At 41.4% G+C, this 19,637-nt stretch overlaps 1 protein-coding gene across 3 annotated transcripts in view; it reads left to right on the top strand.

The window, feature by feature from the left end:
* Nucleotides 1-19,637, top strand: part of ptprsa (protein tyrosine phosphatase receptor type Sa) — a 223,589-nt gene that overhangs the window by 165,581 nt on the left and 38,371 nt on the right. For all 3 annotated transcript variants that reach the window (XM_041039589.1, XM_041039590.1, XM_041039588.1), the window contains 7 exons: nt 3,434-3,754; nt 5,601-5,794; nt 8,478-8,595; nt 16,002-16,595; nt 17,649-17,743; nt 18,014-18,264; nt 18,598-18,685. In XM_041039589.1, coding sequence (XP_040895523.1) covers nt 3,434-3,754; nt 5,601-5,794; nt 8,478-8,595; nt 16,002-16,595; nt 17,649-17,743; nt 18,014-18,264; nt 18,598-18,685 — 1,661 coding nt within the window. The remainder of the gene's footprint in view (nt 1-3,433; nt 3,755-5,600; nt 5,795-8,477; nt 8,596-16,001; nt 16,596-17,648; nt 17,744-18,013; nt 18,265-18,597; nt 18,686-19,637) is intronic.

Below are 19,637 nucleotides of genomic sequence, written 5' to 3'. Positions count from 1 at the left end.
CCTGAATTGTCAGGCTTTGTTACACATTTAGATTATACCTAGAACCTGCCAGTAGCCAGTCAAGTGCTATCTCTCAAATTAAAGTGGCAGATTCTAAATCCTCTGTATTTAGCCAAACAAGCAGTTTAGCCCCCCCCACTTACTGTAATTGCAGGAGGTTTTTAGATATATTGGAATATTTGTGTGAGCCACAACGTTTGGCCATTTGGCATCGAGGGGGGATTAATTCCATAATGATCTACAAATACGAACATCCTGTCATTCCAGGCCTCTGGTGAAAATACAATTCAAATGCAGACATGTGCTTATGCTCTGATAGCAAAATCTGTGTCATTTTAAGAGTCGACAACAGGCATTGAGTAATGGTCTGTGTAGCTAAACTCTGAGCATTAATGTGTGTAATTTATATCCACTGAAGATGTCGCACTGCAAGCACTTTTAATCTGAAGGTAGTCATAATGATTAGGTATGCCACCAGTACTTGACATTGCAGACTTTGTACCCAGAGCTCCCAGTCATATCACAACAGACTTAAAAGTCAAAGAGAAGGATATGAATGCAGACATGACTAATTATTTGTCAAATAGCATTTAGGAAACTCTTTCAGGGAAGCTTCAAAAGAACCTCAAGTGAAGCATTAGCTGAATTTCTTCTTTTGTGGTTGTATAGTTCTAGTATCCGTAATCCTACCACTGGCCTTCATGGGATATGCACTTTATTAAAGCTGTGCCCCAGCCAGTCTTAAACCGTTATCAGGCATGAGGATGCCTGTGCACTGTGATAGCCTGGCCCCTGTCAGATCCACAGCCCTTTTCCTCACCACAAAGATTGAGAACTGAGCAATCATTCTTGACGTGGAGAGTTTGCAAATACAATGTGAGCGGAGGAAAGAAGCTGAAAGGCTCAATATCCAGTAAGACCATAAGTAAATAAGCCCATTGGACACAGAGAAGGGTTTGGGAACTGTGGCTGAGGTTCTGTCCTATTTGTTGTGTGCTGGAACATTCAGTCTTCACCAGTAGGAGGCCTCTGATAGCCAAAACTCCTGTTATTTTTACTTTCTTTTCTTTTTTTTTAACTGTTCCACCAAAAGTGACACTGCAGTCAGAACACTGTCATTAAACTTTTATGAATTCAGCAATACAAGCTCTCCGCCTTACTTTCTCTGTTCTTGTGTCTTGGTATTCTCAAAATGGCAGCAAGTTTTACAAAAACACATAGACACAGGGCTATGAAATGGGATTTATCAGAGCAAATAGTTAAGGAAGGATCTCTGTGTACCTTGCCAAGTGCAAAAGAACAGAAAATCTTGGGAGTGACTCTCCCCCCCCAAAACCCAATAGCTTCCCCTCTCACAGTCTTGTGGACCCTCCGGCCCATAGATATATGAGTATTAAACAGCCCTGGCTACAGCACAGAGCCAACTCTCTCCCTCCCAGTAACCCCAAAGTGGGTCCAAAAACAAAAAGTCTTAATGAATCAAAATTAAAGGTGTTAGTCACTGAAAATGGGAGTAGAATTTTAGAATTTAAGGCATGCTTTCTGGGAGGGAAAGCTGTTGCAGCTCACTGGCTACAGAGTAAGCACGCTCTGTAGTCAGGTGCTGGTGGTAAGAAAGTCTTTAAAATGTAGTATTTGTGGGAGTCAGGTACGTATGATGCAGACAATGCTTGTGATTTCTTTTGTTTGGTTGGGTCGTTTTGTTTTTTTTTTTTTTTAGAAGTTAAATGTTCTTATTTTCCGTTTATGTATCGTGTTTTTTCATGTTTTCTCATGAGTTGTCATTTTGAACCTTAACTGGTGTTGTGGTTCTTTCTTTCGAGTCACCTGGGTTACTGAGAAATTCATTTCCCAGTACCCTCCTTCAGTTCATAATTGATTTCTTCAGCCTTTATTTTGGAATGAGAACATGCTGCCTGTTTCCATGGGTTTCTTTTAAGTTCTTTTCCTATGTTGCTGTGTGTGGAATGCCTTTTTTTTCTGATGGTATTTCAGTTTGTTTTTGATTATTGTGCGGTTTTTACCTTACATAACCAACAAAAATGTAATAATGAACTGCGTTTTGTAGCATCAAGATGGAAGGAATATATTCTCACAGAGAACCATTGTAAGGGATAGAGGAAACCTGAATTGGATAGAAATATTTTCATACATGTCCTTTTGTCCATATAATACCAAACTCTGGGTGAGAAGTGAAACGTTATCGCTCCTTGCACAGCACACTCTCTGGACACACACAAGCTGTGTGAGAGCTTGGCACAGATTAGAAGCGAGAGGCATTGAATTTGAGTTAGAAAGTTCGCAGATGTGTAGGTTTTAATATGTTTTGGAAGAAGACTTTAAACACAAATAACAGTCACCATGTTGGAAAAGCATTTATACTTTTACAAATTTAAAAAAACACAGACTACTATACCTTCCTATTAGATTATACTTTGGAAAAAAAATTTTAGCTTGTGCTAATTTGTTGAAATTTATTGTTTCAATGGATTGAGTAATTGTGCTCATACAGGGTAAAGTGGATGCATTGTATACACAAGACAAGACAATGGCTGCTAGAAATCTTTATATATTGAACCAACCATCACATTAAGACTTTAACATGTATTAAATATATTCATGGCTGGTTTTCTGGACATGACAATATGTTATTAATCCTAATGTAGACAGCCCAGTGCCTCAGAGGTAGCAGTAATTGCAGAGACCCCGAAGGGGAAATTAGGGTTTAGTGCTCATGACTCCAGTTTCGATTGTTTAAGGACTAAAACCTTAGCTCAGTGCCTGGAAATAAAATGCACGATGGATATGTTCGGCCCTGTCCATCTGGCACTGTAGTCATGAAAATGGTGACTTTTGATAATGAAGTATCTCCAGTTTATAATATTAACTAAAGGCTTTCACAAGGATGACATGAACAAGTGTCAGATACCCCACCTCCTATATAAGTAATACATTACAGAACAGAGAAATGGCTTTTGTTAAAAGTAAGGCTGGGGACCCTAATATTATTACTATTACTTTTGAGGTACATTCCAAATAGCAGCAATACGCAAAACCTTAAAGCTTCTGATTCCTCTTAATGCCAAAAAACATAATGTCTGCATGTCCAACACATGTCCCGCAGTATCCTAAAAGGGTAGCCATCTTGATTCATTATTACACAAGCTTGTGCCACTGTCCATTTATGCCTCTTTTGTTGACATTTGCTTGATGATTTTATTTTTATTTTAAACATATTTTGGCTCAGTCTTTGTTTTTGCAATTTCTTGGTTTCAGTTATTCTTGTTGTTTTTATTTGAGTTTTGAATTTTCCTTTTATCATTTTCTGTATCTCTCCCATCTTTTTATTTTTTTGTTTTTCAACCCTCCCTTCCCCTTTCCTCAACCTCCTCGTCCTCGACCCCCTTCCTTCCTTTCCTTTCCACCCCACCAGAGCCCTCAGCCCCCCCTCAAGACATTAAGTGCAGCAGCACCAGCTCCACCACCCTGCTGGTAAGTTGGCGCCCCCCGCCTTTGAAGAGTCAGAACGGTGTCCTGGTGGGGTATAGGGTGCACTACCAGGTGGTGGGCCCGTCAGAAGGCGGCAGTGATGACAGGGAACCCGGGGAGGAGCCGATGGTGCCTGCTACCGAAGAGCAGGTGCTGCTGCAGCAATTGGAGAAATGGACCCAGTATCACATCACCGTGTCCGCCTTCACCGCGATTGGGCCAGGCCCTGCAAGCGAGCCCCTGATCTGCCGTACAGACGAAGACGGTACTTGAATCTCTAATTTATAGAAGCTAACCTTTTATCTATGGATGAAATTATTGTAGGTTCGTTTGAGCACATGGATGTGCAGTAAAGCCCACATTAGAAAAATAAGTGTCGCAAATTGGAGACAGTCTTTGTCAAAATACTTTAACTAAATACACTTTTTTTTTTCTTGTTGTATAGTCTCAGAAGCATACCAACCATCTTTGTCCATAAGTAACAGGACCACATACAGCTGTGTGAAACAGATGAAAGTGAAACACTTAAAATACATAACACACTTGGGAAATCAAGTGTGTTGCTATTAAAACACAACTAACCAAATGTAATTCATAATAGCTACCACAGCCCATATCCTGCCTCTATCTGTAGGCTTTTAACAGTATCCCATTGCTCAGCCGAGAGCCATAAGCATTTATGAGTGCTGTACACTGCAAGGCCATATCTGTCTGTGCGTTCATGGAGGTTAAAGAAGCAGGTGTGCGTCCACTAAGGTTGCAACACCAGTCCCCTGACTGGAAAATATGGTTGAACAAAGAAAGAATTAAAACGCCCCCCCAGTACTTAACTTCTGTTGTGGTGTTCTTGAGCATGGTATTCAGGCCTGACCTACTCCACTGTAACTGGTGGTAGGTGTTGCTGTATGGGCGTTAACAAAAGTGTTGTTGAAAAAGAGAAAATAGCCTCAGTTGGTATTCGCTGGACTGCTTTCTATGGACTGCTGGTCGTCCCTCCATATGTGCAACAAAGGAGGGAAGAAAAAGACAGAAAAGCCAAGGTGCTTGCAAAATCATCTCACCCTCAAAAGAACAAAAAAAAACATTACACAGCTGAGTTGGATAGCAGAAGCTAAATGGCAGAGGAGCAAAGCAGTCAAACAATAAAATACATAAACTGACAAGTGAAGATGTGTGAGCATGTCAGAGCACATCTGAATCATTGATGGATGACTGACATTGGCTTCTATTCTCCACGATCCATTTCACATCCATTACCAGAGCATTTTAAGCATTTTCTGACACTGATATACAGTGAGCACAACAGTAGAGACGAGCTTAAATTCTTACCATACCTGTTTTAAAAGACACCAGTGTCAGTGATTGCAGGAGTGAAAGCTGCAGCAGACTGACAATAGCTATAATGTTATTATCGTGTCATTACGATAATAACGTGTGACCGAGAGGTGCCAGGTAAAGAAATAACAGCCAGTGTTAAATTGGAGAAAAGATTTTGGCAATAAATAAGATTGGTGAATGATCCCGGGGAAGATGGGGTGGAAATGGGGTTGTGATTTAGGGAGGAAGAGGGTTACTTGAAGTGTTTGTGGATGAGCAAATGGAGGTAGTTTGAGTGGAAGAGTTTTATTACTGGCGCATCCTTCTCAGAAAATGCCTGTCCGTGGGACACCAAAAGGCCTGGAAGCCAGGCCTTCCATAAAGGCCTATCATTATGACTGAGAGACAAGTCTTTCCATTGATGGCAGACAGACACAGCAGACACATATTGAAATCGTGCAGGAGATGGGGAAAACTGGTAGTGGTGTGTGCGTTTGTATTGGGTGGATATGGTATTGTGGAAAGACTGACACTGGATTGTGTTTATTTTTTAATGTCCCTGTTTATTATTCTTTCCAGCTGTCAGTGTGTTTCATGGATATTGTGTGTGTGTATACATAGTGTGAAGGATTTGGAGCAATTTCACACACAAAGAACTGTACAGAACTGTGCAGTTGTTGAAAGAGGAACATCTACTTTTCCATATTCCCATTAATAAGACTAATAAGATGAATTTTTCAGCACTATATATAACAAAATGATTCTTATTTGAGTTTTTCTCCTGTTACCCATAGTTCCGGGGGCTCCTCCAAGGCGGGTGGAGGTGGAGGTCCTCAACTCCACAGCAGTAAAGGTGATGTGGCGCTCCATGACGCCAGGCAAGCAGCACGGTCAGATCCGTGGCTACCAGGTTCACTATGTACGTGTGGAAAATGGCGAATCAAGGGGCCTGCCCCTCATCAAGGACGTCATGCTGGCTGATGCCCAGGTATGACCATCTCACAGCTTCCTCAGTAAAAAATCAGTTATGTCCGAAAAATGCTAAGTCCACCACAGAGCATGCTCACACAGTGCGTCAATGCAGGTTTTGCTCACAAGAAAATTATGCCCAGGTCTGCCTTTGAATCTATTTTTCATTCATGATACAAAGACACTTTACCAATGAAACAAGATAAATCAACACTGTTACAGAGATGTAATGATTAAAACCTCAGTGGGCTCTTCAAAGAAACTTTGGCCAACTTTTTTTCTGACACAGATTACAAATTGTGTATTTGATCCTCGCCTGTTTTGGCTGTGCAAATATTGCTCGAGTATGGGAAGCAATAGGGCGCACTTCCCTCTTGGATTTCATTTCATATTGCTGTAATATTCTTTTCCCCTCAGCCCACAACAAGAACTGTAATCAAAGCTTCACTCATCTTGTCCTCCCTCCTCTGCCTCCATGGCTTTTATTAGGAATGTCTAGACCCCTGCTTTATGGCAGCATCTGCCATGAAATGTCTGATTGTGTGCTTGTATCAAACTCAAAGACTCAAAGAAAATGCTGATTATAGTATTCTGTGCCTGGGGCAGGGAAAATAAAATTGGCATGAAAATATTTCACCAAAAATCAGCCTCCACTGACAGCTAGAATTGTAATAGAGCCCTCTATAATGGCCTATTTTTTTTTTCTTTTTACACAACTTACAAAACTGTCAACACAGTGTTGGACAAATTCTGCCGAAGTGAGACTTGTGCATAGTAGCAATCATCCAAATGGAAATTATAGCCTTGAAGCAATGGGGTAAACAACACAGAAAAGAATAGTTGTATGCAGAGCTGCAGTTTTTGGTAATGAATGAATCAAAATCTATTTTTAGCGCATAAATGAAGGAGTCATTCGGGTCAAATGCCACCAGTATCATGCTGAAATTTCTGTCATTTAAGTGACCCATGAATCCACGAGTAGAATGTGCTTAAATACCTGAAATTATAAGATGCAAATCAGTTCACACACCTAGCTGTCAACAAAGAATGCCAGGCATAAATATGGTTTTAGTTGTGTATTTTTGTTAGTGCATTAAAAAATGACCTCATCATTAAACTCCACAAGGGTTTTAGTTAGCTTATTGATAACTTCTCAAAATCTGTCTCTTTGCTGCTGTGACGGATGCAATTTCCCCATTGTGGGACTAGGTGTATCTTATCTTATCTTATCTTAACATGGTTAAACATCACCACGCCCCACAGGCAGACCTACACAGCTCTCAGCCTTGTTTCAGCTGCTCCTCTTAACATAAGCTTCAAACGGCTTCTCTTTCTCCTGACCTCACAAAACCAGTGACCTATTTCTGATACCAATCCTCTGCTCCAAAACCTCTAATGCCCCTGTCTCTCACAATCCTATTTCTTCCCTTTCTTTTCTCTCTCTTTCTTTTAAAAAAAAAAATTGCTTTCCCTCCTGCACTCTCCTCTTTGGCGGGGGGGGGGGGGGTAGTGGGAAACGGACGATACAGCTGAATATGTGAGTACAAAGTCTCGCCTGAGTGCTTTGTGTAGCTGAAAGGGTATAAACAGCGGGTATTGCATCAACCTGGTTGGATTCGCAGTTTACACAGCCCCTCCTCCAATCTTTATTCAATAAGTTTGGATAGCAAAGTGACTCAGAGGTTTCACCTCAGCTGTCTGGCCAGCTAACCTCTGCACTATCTCTATATGCCGCTGAGGAAAAGAGGACAAACTTCTATTGCCATCTAACTTCTACAAAATGGTGGCTGATGCAATATCCACTGCCCACTGTGCCTGGAATGCTAATGCTACTTGTGTCATGCTGTGTGTCGAAACAGTTGTTTTGTCTTGTGCTCGGGTGGTGTGTGTTTTTCTTTTTTGTGTGTGTGATTTTTAAACTTTATTATTTCATTTTCTATGTGGTGCCTTAGAATTACTGTTATTCCCTAAGTTCACACTCTTCCATTAAAAATACTGAGACAGTAGTTTAAATTACGCCCATGTGTGATCTCCTGTAAAATCTTCATCACATCCCAGATGATCATTCCCAACTGCAGACATTTTTTTTTGCAACAAACTGTACCCTTATTTTGAACCCAGATTTGAAACCCCAGTCCATCCGCATTACGTGACTACCATCTCAAGAGCAAGACAGTACTTATAGCTCATTTACCTTTATTGACCTCTCCCATCACTCTGCCAACCAGCCTGTTAAAAACCTCATTCTGCGTTCGTTCAAACCTGCTCCTTTGAAAGATTCATTAGAATTGATCGGAAGCCTCTCTTTGAAGAGGACTCAAGGAAACTTAATGGCTGTGGTAAAAACTGCCAGCAAATGGCTAGGATGTATTCAGCATACATTCATCACAAAGTTAAGTTGTTGATTGGAATTTTGCTAAAGGAATAAGGGAGGGTACTTTCCATTTACATATGTAATATCCCTCCTCCACCTTGGCAACTCTACAGATTTATCTAATGGGATGGTCTCCCATTACACAGGGGGAAACGCTACATTTAATGCATGCCTCGTGAAAATTAATAAAGAGGACCAGGAGACACTTCACTCAGATTAACATTCTGTAAAAGGCAGTTTGAGCTGCATGAAGTTGGGTCAGAGCGTCAAAAATTCAAGACACATTTTGACATTTTCCTGTTTCCTGTCTATTCCCTGTCTCCCATAGGAAATGGTCATTGGAGGACTCAAGCCAGACACCACTTACTCCATCACGGTGGCAGCATACACCACCAAGGGGGATGGAGCCCGGAGCAAACCTAAACTGGTGGTGACCAAAGGGGCAGGTCAGCACAAGGACAAATCATTTATTTATTTATTTGTTTGCTTATGCAGCCATTGTTCATGCAGTATTAAAGGCAGCATATACTTTTTTCAGCCTGTGGCTGAAGGGTAAACTTGCTTGGGGGTGGGTCCCTCATCTTTCCATCCAGCTGTTACTGCAAGGCTACCACCTCTGTATTTGATAAACAGCATTGAAGAGCCCCTCATTTACAACCACAGTGTGGTGCTTTTAACTGATTCAAACATAGTCTGAAGATTTGGACAAGCAGACGTGCAAGAATTCCTGAAATTTAGTGTATTAGGTGTCTTTATTAAAGGTTTATCTCATAGTAAGAATTTTGCTTCAGAAATACATGTTTTTAAGTTAACAGTCATTTCCAACTACTGAATTTTATCCAAGATATTTTTCCAAATGAACCAGTCTGAGGTATATCTGGATTCAAGAACAGTTCAGTTACACAGAGTTGATGTTTGCTTCTGTCAAGACAATTATTTGATTCATGTTCAGAAGACTATCCAGAGATTGTTATAGATCAAGGAGGTGGTGTGAGCTATTTGGAGATTTTTCAGACAGATTATGACAGCTTGAAAACCGCTGATGGGTCTTTGGTTTGAGCTCTAAGGATAAAATACTGCAAGTGGGCACCCTAGTGTAACTGGCCCACTTGAGCCTGTTCAGAAGCTAGCAGTTTAGTTACCATAAACATGATCTAAATCTATGAGGCTGGCTGCTTGAGAGTGTAAAAGCCTTTGAGAGAATGTAGGGGCGTCTTTTTGCTGGAGCATCAGTGCCAGTCGGCTTTGGGAGGCACACGCGCCTGCATAAACACCTTGTTGCTCACCCTTACTCATGAGCACATGCAGTCTCCACACACATACAGTGTATGCAGACCTAAACTGTGGCATTGTATCCTCCAGTGTACATGCATTATCATCAAACAAAACACACCAACAGATACACACACACAACACACTCCTGCAACCCAACACACATACAACGGCAAATTTCCCGGATCCTGACAGGTGTGTGTGTTACAGGTGTCAGGGAGTGCGACACTGCCAAAGGGGCTTGAGTGAGTGCTGTCACTCTCCATCCTCCTGTCAGGGCCAGCTGACTGATATGTCAGTCTAGCACACTCAGTCTGCACAGTCTGTCCCTCAGATGGAAAACCTCTCCTTTTTTGTATTATTGAAGTGTAAAGAAATGGTTTGTGCCAGGGGGCCAAGATAAATAGAAAAGGGGAAGGGGTGAGAAGTGGGGGAGAAGACTAGCCTCAGCAGCCTTTTTCAGAGGTGAAGTGGTTGTCCTTGTTCTGAGGGATGTCAGGATGGCCTAGTGAAAAGCAGGGTTCCCGGGTTATGGGATTTCTGAAATAGCATGGAATTTCCTGAGATCTGTATCAGGCAATGACCAGAAGTGTTGTTTTTAATGTTCTCTGGGGACTTCATGAAATGTCAGTGAGCTTAAAAAGTAGTTTCATTTTCACGAAGAAGCTTGTACCTTTGTATAATGTCTCTCTGTTTTCTCTCCAAAGCAATCTTAACTTTATTGGACAGGTTTAGAGCATTTCTAAGCAACAAAAAGAACATGAACAAATGCAACAAAATCATCAAATTATACACACATTAGTTCCACAGTAGGACCATATGATTGCAAAGACTCATATCAGAGACTGATATTAGTGTACCAGTCAGCAAGCCCTTTTTTAATTCAATCTTATACTCTGCTAGCAGAATTCCTAAAGTTTAAATGTAATATTAAAATTGAGCGTGATGGGTGTACCTACATTTTTTATGTGGTTTGGCCCATTTACACATGATATGAAGACAAAGAAAAAAAACACATATCCTAATTGTCACACAGTATGTAATGGAAAACATTAGATCTTAAAATTTTACAAAACCGATGTTTAAATGTCCTGCACAAAACCACTCTTTCAACTGGATTACCCTTGTGTGCACTCACCCGTAAACTGGCACGCATTAAAAGTGTGATGCAAATAAATGAAATATTCAACCACATGAATGCATGTATGCTCACACAAACACACATAACTTATGCAACGGCCCTTTTTTTTTTTTTTTTTTTTTTTTTTTACAGACAAGCATGCACTTAGAGAGAGCAATTGCCTTCAGAAATTCAGGACATCACAGTCCTGTGTTTTTTTTTAGGAAACATAAAGACATGAAAAGAGGCAGCAATACAGAGAATCATGACAAAGAGAGTATGTTTTTGTGCTACTTAAAAGTCGATTCACATCAATGGCCGAGTCTTTTCATATCCCCAGACATTCCAACAAGTCTCTCTGGTAGTTTGGTGTATCAGAAAGTATCCAAAAGAATCTATCTCAGGATTTTGCAGGATATAAAAACAAGTAGGACTGCACACCTATTTGTGAGTCACAGACAAACAACATTTATTCTCTGGCTGGAACTGTCTTTGTTTGCTGAATGAAAGCCAGGTTTGAAAAGTGCCTTTTCATGCTTCATACTTTCCAGACTCTTCCTTTCAGGAGCAAACTTAACCATGGCCAATGAAAGACAAAGTTTTTGAGAGTGGATAAAGGAGTCTTTATTGACAAAAAAATTCAAATGTTTGTGTCTGAAACTTATTCTGCCATCCTGTCCTCCCATTGAGGTGTTTTTCACCAGACTAAAAGTAGCAGAAATCAATGACCATCCATTTTATTTTATTTTCTTGTTCAAGCTCAGGTGTAAAATATATTTAGTTCTCTATTATAAGAAAGTTTTTCAAAAAACTAAAAGTTTTCAAGAAAAACTAACCAATCAGCCAATTCAAAACAAAATGAAATAGCGTGTTACAATGACATAACATTCTGTTGGCAGCAAATGCAATAGGCTTCCCAGCACTCCTGATTTGAGACCCTCTGAGGCTGTAGTACAAGGAAAGGTCAGAGGGGGATGCCCCATGGTGATGGCTGATGTGTGTGTAGATTGTCATATGAGGGAGGAAGGACTGGCTGTCTTATTAGAGAGCATTACAATCATAAAATAAAGGCTCATGAGTGAAAACAAAATACCAGACAGTGTATTAAACCTATTTTAAAAACCGAGAAACCCTGAAAGGTAGTGGTGATAAACTGTTTAAGTTCTATATTTGCTAATCCTGGAAAGTGTACACTATATACAGTAATGTACTAATGATGATGCAGTACACTGTCTCTGCAGTTAATAATTAAGAAGTTGCACTGTGTACCATTTTGTGCCATCAGGTAATGATGCAAAGCTTGCAATGATGGACGGATGGATGATATTATATTTGGAGTTTTTATTAGTGCTACGTAATTATATGAAGTGGTTTGCATTGTTCATTAATTGTTTTGCAAATCAGAGTGGGTATACTGAGGATTCAAATGAACTCAGTCACACTGTTGTCAGTTAGCTGCTGGACACATACTGCACTGTTCACATAACAGTTCTTTTGCACAGTCTTCACTCTCAGCTGAATTTGCACAACAGCTGATTTGTATATATCAGTACAGTTTATATTTTGTGTAACTTTTTTTTTTCACTTATGCTCTTATTAATATTTTGTAAATACTATTATCTATTTTATTTACTTACAACGTTTTGTATGGCATTCTGGGTGAAGAGCAAAGTAAGAATTTCATTGTACAGGGAAACCTGTTTCCTTACTGTGCAAATGACAATAAACCCTTTGAATCTTGAATCTTGAATCTTGAGACATTGGTGCAGTATCCTGCCCTTGTAGCATCTTGTCAGCTTACAAATTCCCATCACCCATCCTCACAGCACTTCACAGGGATTGCTGCATCCTGTAAAAGGATGCTGAGTGATGCATGTGTGTGTGTGTTTGAAACTGTATGGGTACTTATACCAATGCTGACTGCAGACAGATGACTTGAAACATCAGTCCCATTCCCCTCACTGGATGTTTCGTAACTTCCTGATCATTATTTTTGATCCAGCAAGAAAACATCAATGTGATGGCCCTCTCCCTTTCTCTATCTCTCTCTCTTGCTGCCTTAATAGCTCTTGCTCTTCAAATGGGCCATGTGAAATTTGTTGCAGATTCGACTCTGTGACATTTCCTACCCAAGCAATTACTGCCCTCATTGAACCCCTACCACATACACACACATACTCTCTGACAGTAAGCAGACTAAATTAAAAGCAGAGGGAAATGAAGATGTGAGCATGATGCATTTGTCATGACCTTGAAGGCTAAAAAGGACCTCTTACCCCCACATGTCCTTAGATATGTTATGTCTCCAAATCCAGGCGATAGCCACAGGTTAATCAGTGGGGATTTTTTTCTATTTTCAAGACATGGAGCTCAAAGCAGAGAACCTTACACCTGCAGTGAACAAATGGTTTAAGTGTGCATACCCACCTTGTCCCTTGCAAACAAGACAGAGGTAATATGTTTGTTTGTATGCATATGTTGGTGTGTGTATACGTGTGATGTGCACAAGAGAGGGAGGAAATGAGAATGTAACTTGATCGCCCCTTTCTCAATCAGGCTGAGTGAGTGTCAACAGCAGGCTGTTAATACTGTGGCCTGATGGGAAGCGTGCTGGGAGCCCACAAGGAGGGATTGAACCGGGATCGACCCTGAAATGGACATAGAGAGGGGGCTGGGGGGAGGGGGGGGGGGGGGGGGGCAATTGGGATTGGGTAGTGCACAAGGAAAGGAATGGAGAGATGGGGAGAGTCTAAAGGGGGAGAGAGATGAACACTGTGAAGAGGAGGAGAGGGACAATCAAGGTGTCCAAGAACCCCAGAATCACTCATGTACACACACACACACACTTCTGCCTCCTCATATCCCTGTTGGGCCCTCTCTGCAGCAGATTGCTCCTTGTTCCCAGTCACCTTCATCATCCCTCATTCACTCATTTTTCACCCCCTCACTATGCCCTCATTCGCTCTCTCGTCACCCTGTACCACCACACACACGCACACACACACACACACACAAGTACACACTCACACACTGTATACACCATGAGCAATCCCCCATGCCCCACCTCCTCCCAACACCAATCTGCTGGCTCAGTAGCCATGATCCCTCTCTCCCCAGTGTGCAATGGGCCTCTGTTTTAAATGTACAAATAATAAAACTGTTTCAGGGCCACAAAGGTGGCAATGGATACATTTGGTTGCCTGTTGAGTTTAGAAGCAAAGCATAGAAATTTCAAATGGAAAACACACAGACACACACAGAGTCATCACAGGATCATTATCTCTGATTCTATTTCCTTGATTAGCGGTGAGCATGAAGGCAGAGTGGGCTTTTAAATGACACCAAACTGAGCTATAGTATGTAGCTGAGGAGTATTAGGAGCATTCGTCTCACCCAACACTCGGCACCCCCGCCTTTCCATTACCGGCAGAGGCTCAGCTGACTAGCCACCGTCTACCCACCCACCCACCCACCCCCATCTTCCTCCAGCAAAAGAAGACCATTAGCAAACGGAAATGAATAATACGAGCAGAGAAAGGAGACTGTGTAGAGTAGATTGCTTTGTGTGCGTGTGTGTTTTTACTATGTGCACATTAAGACTTGCATCTTGGCACAGAAACATATACTATATGTAGCAACATGTACATACATAGACACACACATGCACAATGATACTATTCCACTGAGAGGGAGTGCTGTTGCTTCAGACTAATGTTAGCTTCTCCAAATTACTTTAAGTCCATCCTGGGCAACAAGCCAAGCAAACCAGCTCTGTGTGCAGCTGGAATGGTGATATAGGAGCTGGAGCTGGAGCTGGCTGCAAACCAGCACCTATACTATCACTCACATAAGCACATACATGTTCATCAGTGTTGTTCATTATGTAGAAAGATACACATAAGCTGATGTACATTAAAAGGCTCAAATAGATGCTGCAATTTAAATTCATGAAGTGTAACAGTTTACAAACTTTGGATGTGTAGTGATAAGAAGGCAAATGTAACCGTAACTGTGGCTGCTTAAGATAATGATGAAATGTATGTTACACAGTTAACTAGAGATAATGATTTGCATTGAGCTTGTTCAGCATTTTTAATTTATGCTGCGAAAGCTCTCACTGCCAGGACCAACCAATTTGATGCCGACCCAGTTTGCCGACCCAGTTGGCAACCTTTTTTTTTTTTTTTTTTAGAAATACACATGTAGGCAATCTTCTCACCAATGGTCTCACAATTTCATGTAGAGACGTGAAATTGATTTGATTACAGCGAATACACTAAAAGTGTTGTATTACCTGCTTTATAGTATTCATCCAGTCAGTTTTATAATACAAAAATAACAAAAGCATTTGCGATTGAGGACTTCACTAATAGCGTGCATGTTTGGAGCATGTTACCAATTTTCTGTCCTACAGCTGCCTTGTATTTCTGAGAAAGGAGGGATGTAGATGAGTGAGTCAAGATAGAATCTATTTACAGAGAGTTGGGGCTCAAGTGCGAATCAGCTACACTCATTGCTCACAAAGCTTTGACGGCAACTGAAGGTTTCCCTTAACTGCTGTTGCCTCTATCACACTGATGGGGCCTTAAAAGGAGGGTTAAGATGAGACGTGTGTCATCCATAAGGGCAGCAAAACTGGGCCACTCTGAAGGATGGTGTCTAGACCCCAAGCATAGATCATTTTACAACATGAGATGACTCTTAACAGCTGAAAGAGGCACTGTTCTCTGCTTAAAGTTTTAGTGATGCTTTGTGGTACAGAAATGACTTTTGCTGAAGCTTACATCAGCATGAAATGGATGCAGAAAGAATTTAGAGGCTCTGAAGGTCTTCCACATTTCCATGCAACACAGCTTGACTCTATTTATTAGGATGTTTACTTATGGATGGCTGAAATTAAGTGTAATGTCTGTCAGTTAATATTCCCAGTAGTCACTGAGAATTTGTGATTCTTTTATTGCACCGTACAGTTTATTTGGACAGGTCTGATGCTGCTCTTTGTTTTTCCATGTTAAATTAAAGTTTCAGTAGTACACTGGAGGTATCAGTAGCAACAGTGTCAGGACTTCAATCCCTAATGTTTTATCTAAAGAGCAGTGAAATGGTAAACATAATGGTAGACATAAAGTCAGTGCTGTACTTGTGAAACATGCAAACATTTGGGTTTGAGCTACATTTTGCCTAGTAACATAAGGAGGCATAAATATTTCATGATTTTTAAAACAAACAAATGATGGTTATAAGAAATGACTTATTTTTAATTTGATGATATTGTTGATTGAAAGTGACCATGACATGAATGTTACAACAAAAGTGGTGTTTGCCTTTTAAAAAGCACTAAGCAGGTTCAGTTTGTGGTAAACATCTCCATGTATAGGTTTGAGCTATTCTCTTTAAAAATATACATTGTCATATTAGAAAGTGCAGAGATTAAGATTTTTTTTTTCTCTATCTATACAGTGCCTGGCCCACCCTATCTGTCAGTGGCTCAGGACTCAGAGACGTCAGCTGTTGTTCGGTGGGACCCTCCAGACCTGACCAATGGCATGGACCTGCAGGGTTACCGGCTTCAGTTTGGCCGGAAAGATGTCTCTCCTTTGGCCACACTGGAATTTGCTCCCCAAGAACGACAGTACTCTGTGGGCAACATTCACCGGGGGGCCACTTATCTCTTTAAAATCTCAGCCAAGAGCAGGGGGGGCTTTGGGGAAGAGGCTGTTGTGGAACTCAGCGTACCCGAAAATACACCAGGGGGATACCCTCAAATTAATGAGGGCTCCAAAGTGACATGCTGTTCAGTGCAGCTGTCTTGGTCTCCCCCAGTCCTGGCGGAGAGGAATGGGGTAATCACAGAGTACACGTTGGCCTATAAAGAAGCCGGTGCCATAGGAGCACCGCAGGAGCTCCGCTTGCCCCCCAGCCAATCCAGCTACGTGCTCAACAGCCTCAAACCGAACTCAGCATACGATGTGAAAATACGTGCACACACCAGTGTAGGTCCAGGGCCCTACAGCCCTCCTATCCAGTATCGGACGGTGGCCTTTGATCCAGCAGGTAGGGCTTGCCTGTTTCTTTCCCAGCCTGGTTGGCAGGGGGTTGGAAATTTGCTAAAAACATCTGCAACAACACAAAATGAAAACTGCCCCACTCCCTCCTTCAACCACCTCCACTTCTCCTCAAGAAAGAGAAAAAATTGATTTTGAAATTGTTTGCCGTGGGATACTCACTTCACTAACCCTATTAAGGTAAAACCCAAGTCAGTAAGTTATAGCCAGTCATTTTGAGAAAGAGGAAAGGTGCCTTGAACTTCAAGGTAAGTGCTGTTTGGTCAGACACTCCTGTCAGTCATCCTTGCAGCCCTTTGTCAAGCACAGTCACGCAGCTAATGCCATCTCACATCCCCAGTTTTCAAACAAGGTAGGACCTCAGTCAAACCCAGTCACTCCCAGAGTATGTTTGAACTATTCTAAGATGACAGAAAGCAAATTTTGGTTCTTTATTTTAGTTTTGGTTTGGGGTTTGTTTTGAGATATTCCTCCCTTCCTAACTCCCTTCCTCTCCTAATTCCTCCTTCCTCTGTCCCTTAACGGGCCAGCTTGTGGCATGGCATCCCCCAGATGCACTGCTGAGGACTGTTGGCATGCTGTGTTTTTTGGGTCTGTCTCTACACCCGCCTGGCAGCACGTTGGCAGTGCCAACCCAGACTCAGTAGAGGTGTAGCAACAGTTGGCACTGAGACCACATGGGTCAGTTGTCAGTCCTCAAGTGATCATGGGTTCAAAAACAGTGGTGAGATGGGTTGGCACTACCCACGATAGCTAGCCAGTGGGTGCACCCTTGTGCTCCATGGGTTTGTCGTCCATGAGTCTTACGTGCTATGTGTCTTAACCAATGGCGTTGCCCTTCTCACAGCCAATCACAGCTCACCGATACACTCACTCTCCAACCCAGAGGAACGTTCCAGAGAAACAACAGTTTTTTGTTTTGATTTTTAAAACCAAAGGTTTTCATTTGTTTCTCTTTCCTTGGACTTTCTACATGTTTCATTCACTAAATATACATTTTCTTTTTTTCTTTTTTTTTTCCTTGCACTTGTCCACTCAACAGATGTCCCACAGAATTTCACTGTCAAATGGGCAACCAAGACTACAGTGGTCCTTGCATGGAGGTTTTCTGAAACCAGGTCTCCATACAAATGCACAGTGAGTTATATTTTAATGTCAAAACATTCTGAAAATCATTCTCTGAAATGTAGAACTCATTTTCATCTCTTTCTGAAATTGGAAGTGACTTGATTTTACACTAGTGGAATTTTTTATGCAGTTGTCATACTAATACCCATTCCTTCACTTATCAAAATGCGCATCCATTCTTACCTACATCCACCACCTTACCAACCAGAATGATCACACATCCAACTATCCTTCTCACCAATTATCTATTCAACTTCTTCACCATCTATTGAACTCTAGATTGAGTACAACCGTCAGAAGATGGATGTGGATGCCAGGCAGTTGAGGGTGCTCGTCACCGGGTTAAGGCACAACACAACTTACGAGTTTGGCGTGACCTGCCAAGAAAGCAAGGATGGTGGGCAAAGACACCGTGTGGTGGCCAGGACTGCGCCGCTCATCCTGGTCAAGAAACCCAAACTGGATATCTACGCTGAGCCTGACAACATGCCCACCATGTCCTTCCCACCAGTCGATGCCAAGGATTTCAAGTGAGTATATCAAGCTGAAAGATGGGTCTTTAAAGCTCTGTCTGAATTGTTTTTGAGGGTTGGAGTATTTAGGTTCAATCCTCAAGATGCTTGAGATCTGATGTGATATGGATTGAGTTCTCAAGATGTCTGAGATGTGTTGAAATGGGAGTTTAGGTTTTTAGATTTTTGTGACATGCTGATCAATGCTACTTGCTCTTGCAAATATTGAATGAGCACCACAATTTCCTGTCAACCATATGGTAAATGTTTTCATTTAAACTGCCATATAATATCAACAAAGTGCCTCTATAACTTTTTGGTTATTTTTTTGTGTACTGTGTATCTTTCAAGGAACTTTTATGTGGTAGTGGTGCCGCTTAAGAGGACCTCTGGAACTGTTAAAAACCTGAAGAACCCTGATGAGATGGACATGGAAGAGGTAGGATTTTTTTTAACAGCAAGAGGTGTGGGTAACTCTACACAAGAAATAATTAGGTTGTTTGGGAATACCAGGTCAAACATCAAACAGAATGAAGCATACTGAATGTATGTAATAAGGCAATAGAGGCAAGTGCAAAACTTCAGCAACAGTTTACTTTTTTCTCTGCTGGCAAAACTATGTGTTTTCAGGGAGGCATTCCAAAGACACATGTTTGTGTTACCGGCAGTAGCATGTGCTAGACAAATTGTATTGTACACACCATGTACCACACAGGGGCACACACAACACAGATGTAAGTACATCTCAGCTATGCTAATTTATCCCCCTCAAGCATGAAGCAGAGAGAATTACACAGTCTTCTCCCACTCTTCCCATAGCACAGGGTCACCTTGAGCTCCAGATCAACAGCAACCATCCCTATTGGATTTGGGATTACACACGTTCCCTCTGCTTAGCGCCTGCCTCTGTCTGCAGTTTGAAATAAGAGAGAGGGGTTAGATGTTAGGGGGCGGTGGGGGCCTGGTTACATGAAACTTTGCAAGGCATTTAGCAGGTTTTTGAATCTCCAGTGGCAGTTACACCTAAAGTTTGTTTTCTTCGATCTCAGTCAGTCCAATAAAAGGGTTCAAGTCCTTGTATAGTGAACAGTCACTTAGACCCACAAATAACTTCTTTATTGGAAAATGTGATTTTCCCTAATCCTGCCAAGTCACAAATTTTTTATCAGTGGGAGTGGGGGGTGCTCCAATCATTTTATTGGCTCTAGCATAAAAATAGTATATATACTAATAATTCTAAAAATTGAAAAGTTTCACTTCCTGATGGAAAATTATTTTTTATGTGAATCTCATCAGATCATCACTGACATTTTCTGACTCTTTTGGTCAATTTTAATCTGTGCACAATATATTACAAACATAAATAGCTGAACTAAGAGGAACAGCAAAAG

This window comes from Toxotes jaculatrix, chromosome 6 (assembly GCF_017976425.1).
Source record: "Toxotes jaculatrix isolate fToxJac2 chromosome 6, fToxJac2.pri, whole genome shotgun sequence".
Taxonomy (NCBI): Eukaryota; Metazoa; Chordata; class Actinopteri; family Toxotidae; genus Toxotes; species Toxotes jaculatrix.
The sequence above is the reverse complement of the archived record's forward strand: the minus strand, read 5'-3'. Positions and strand labels throughout refer to the sequence as shown.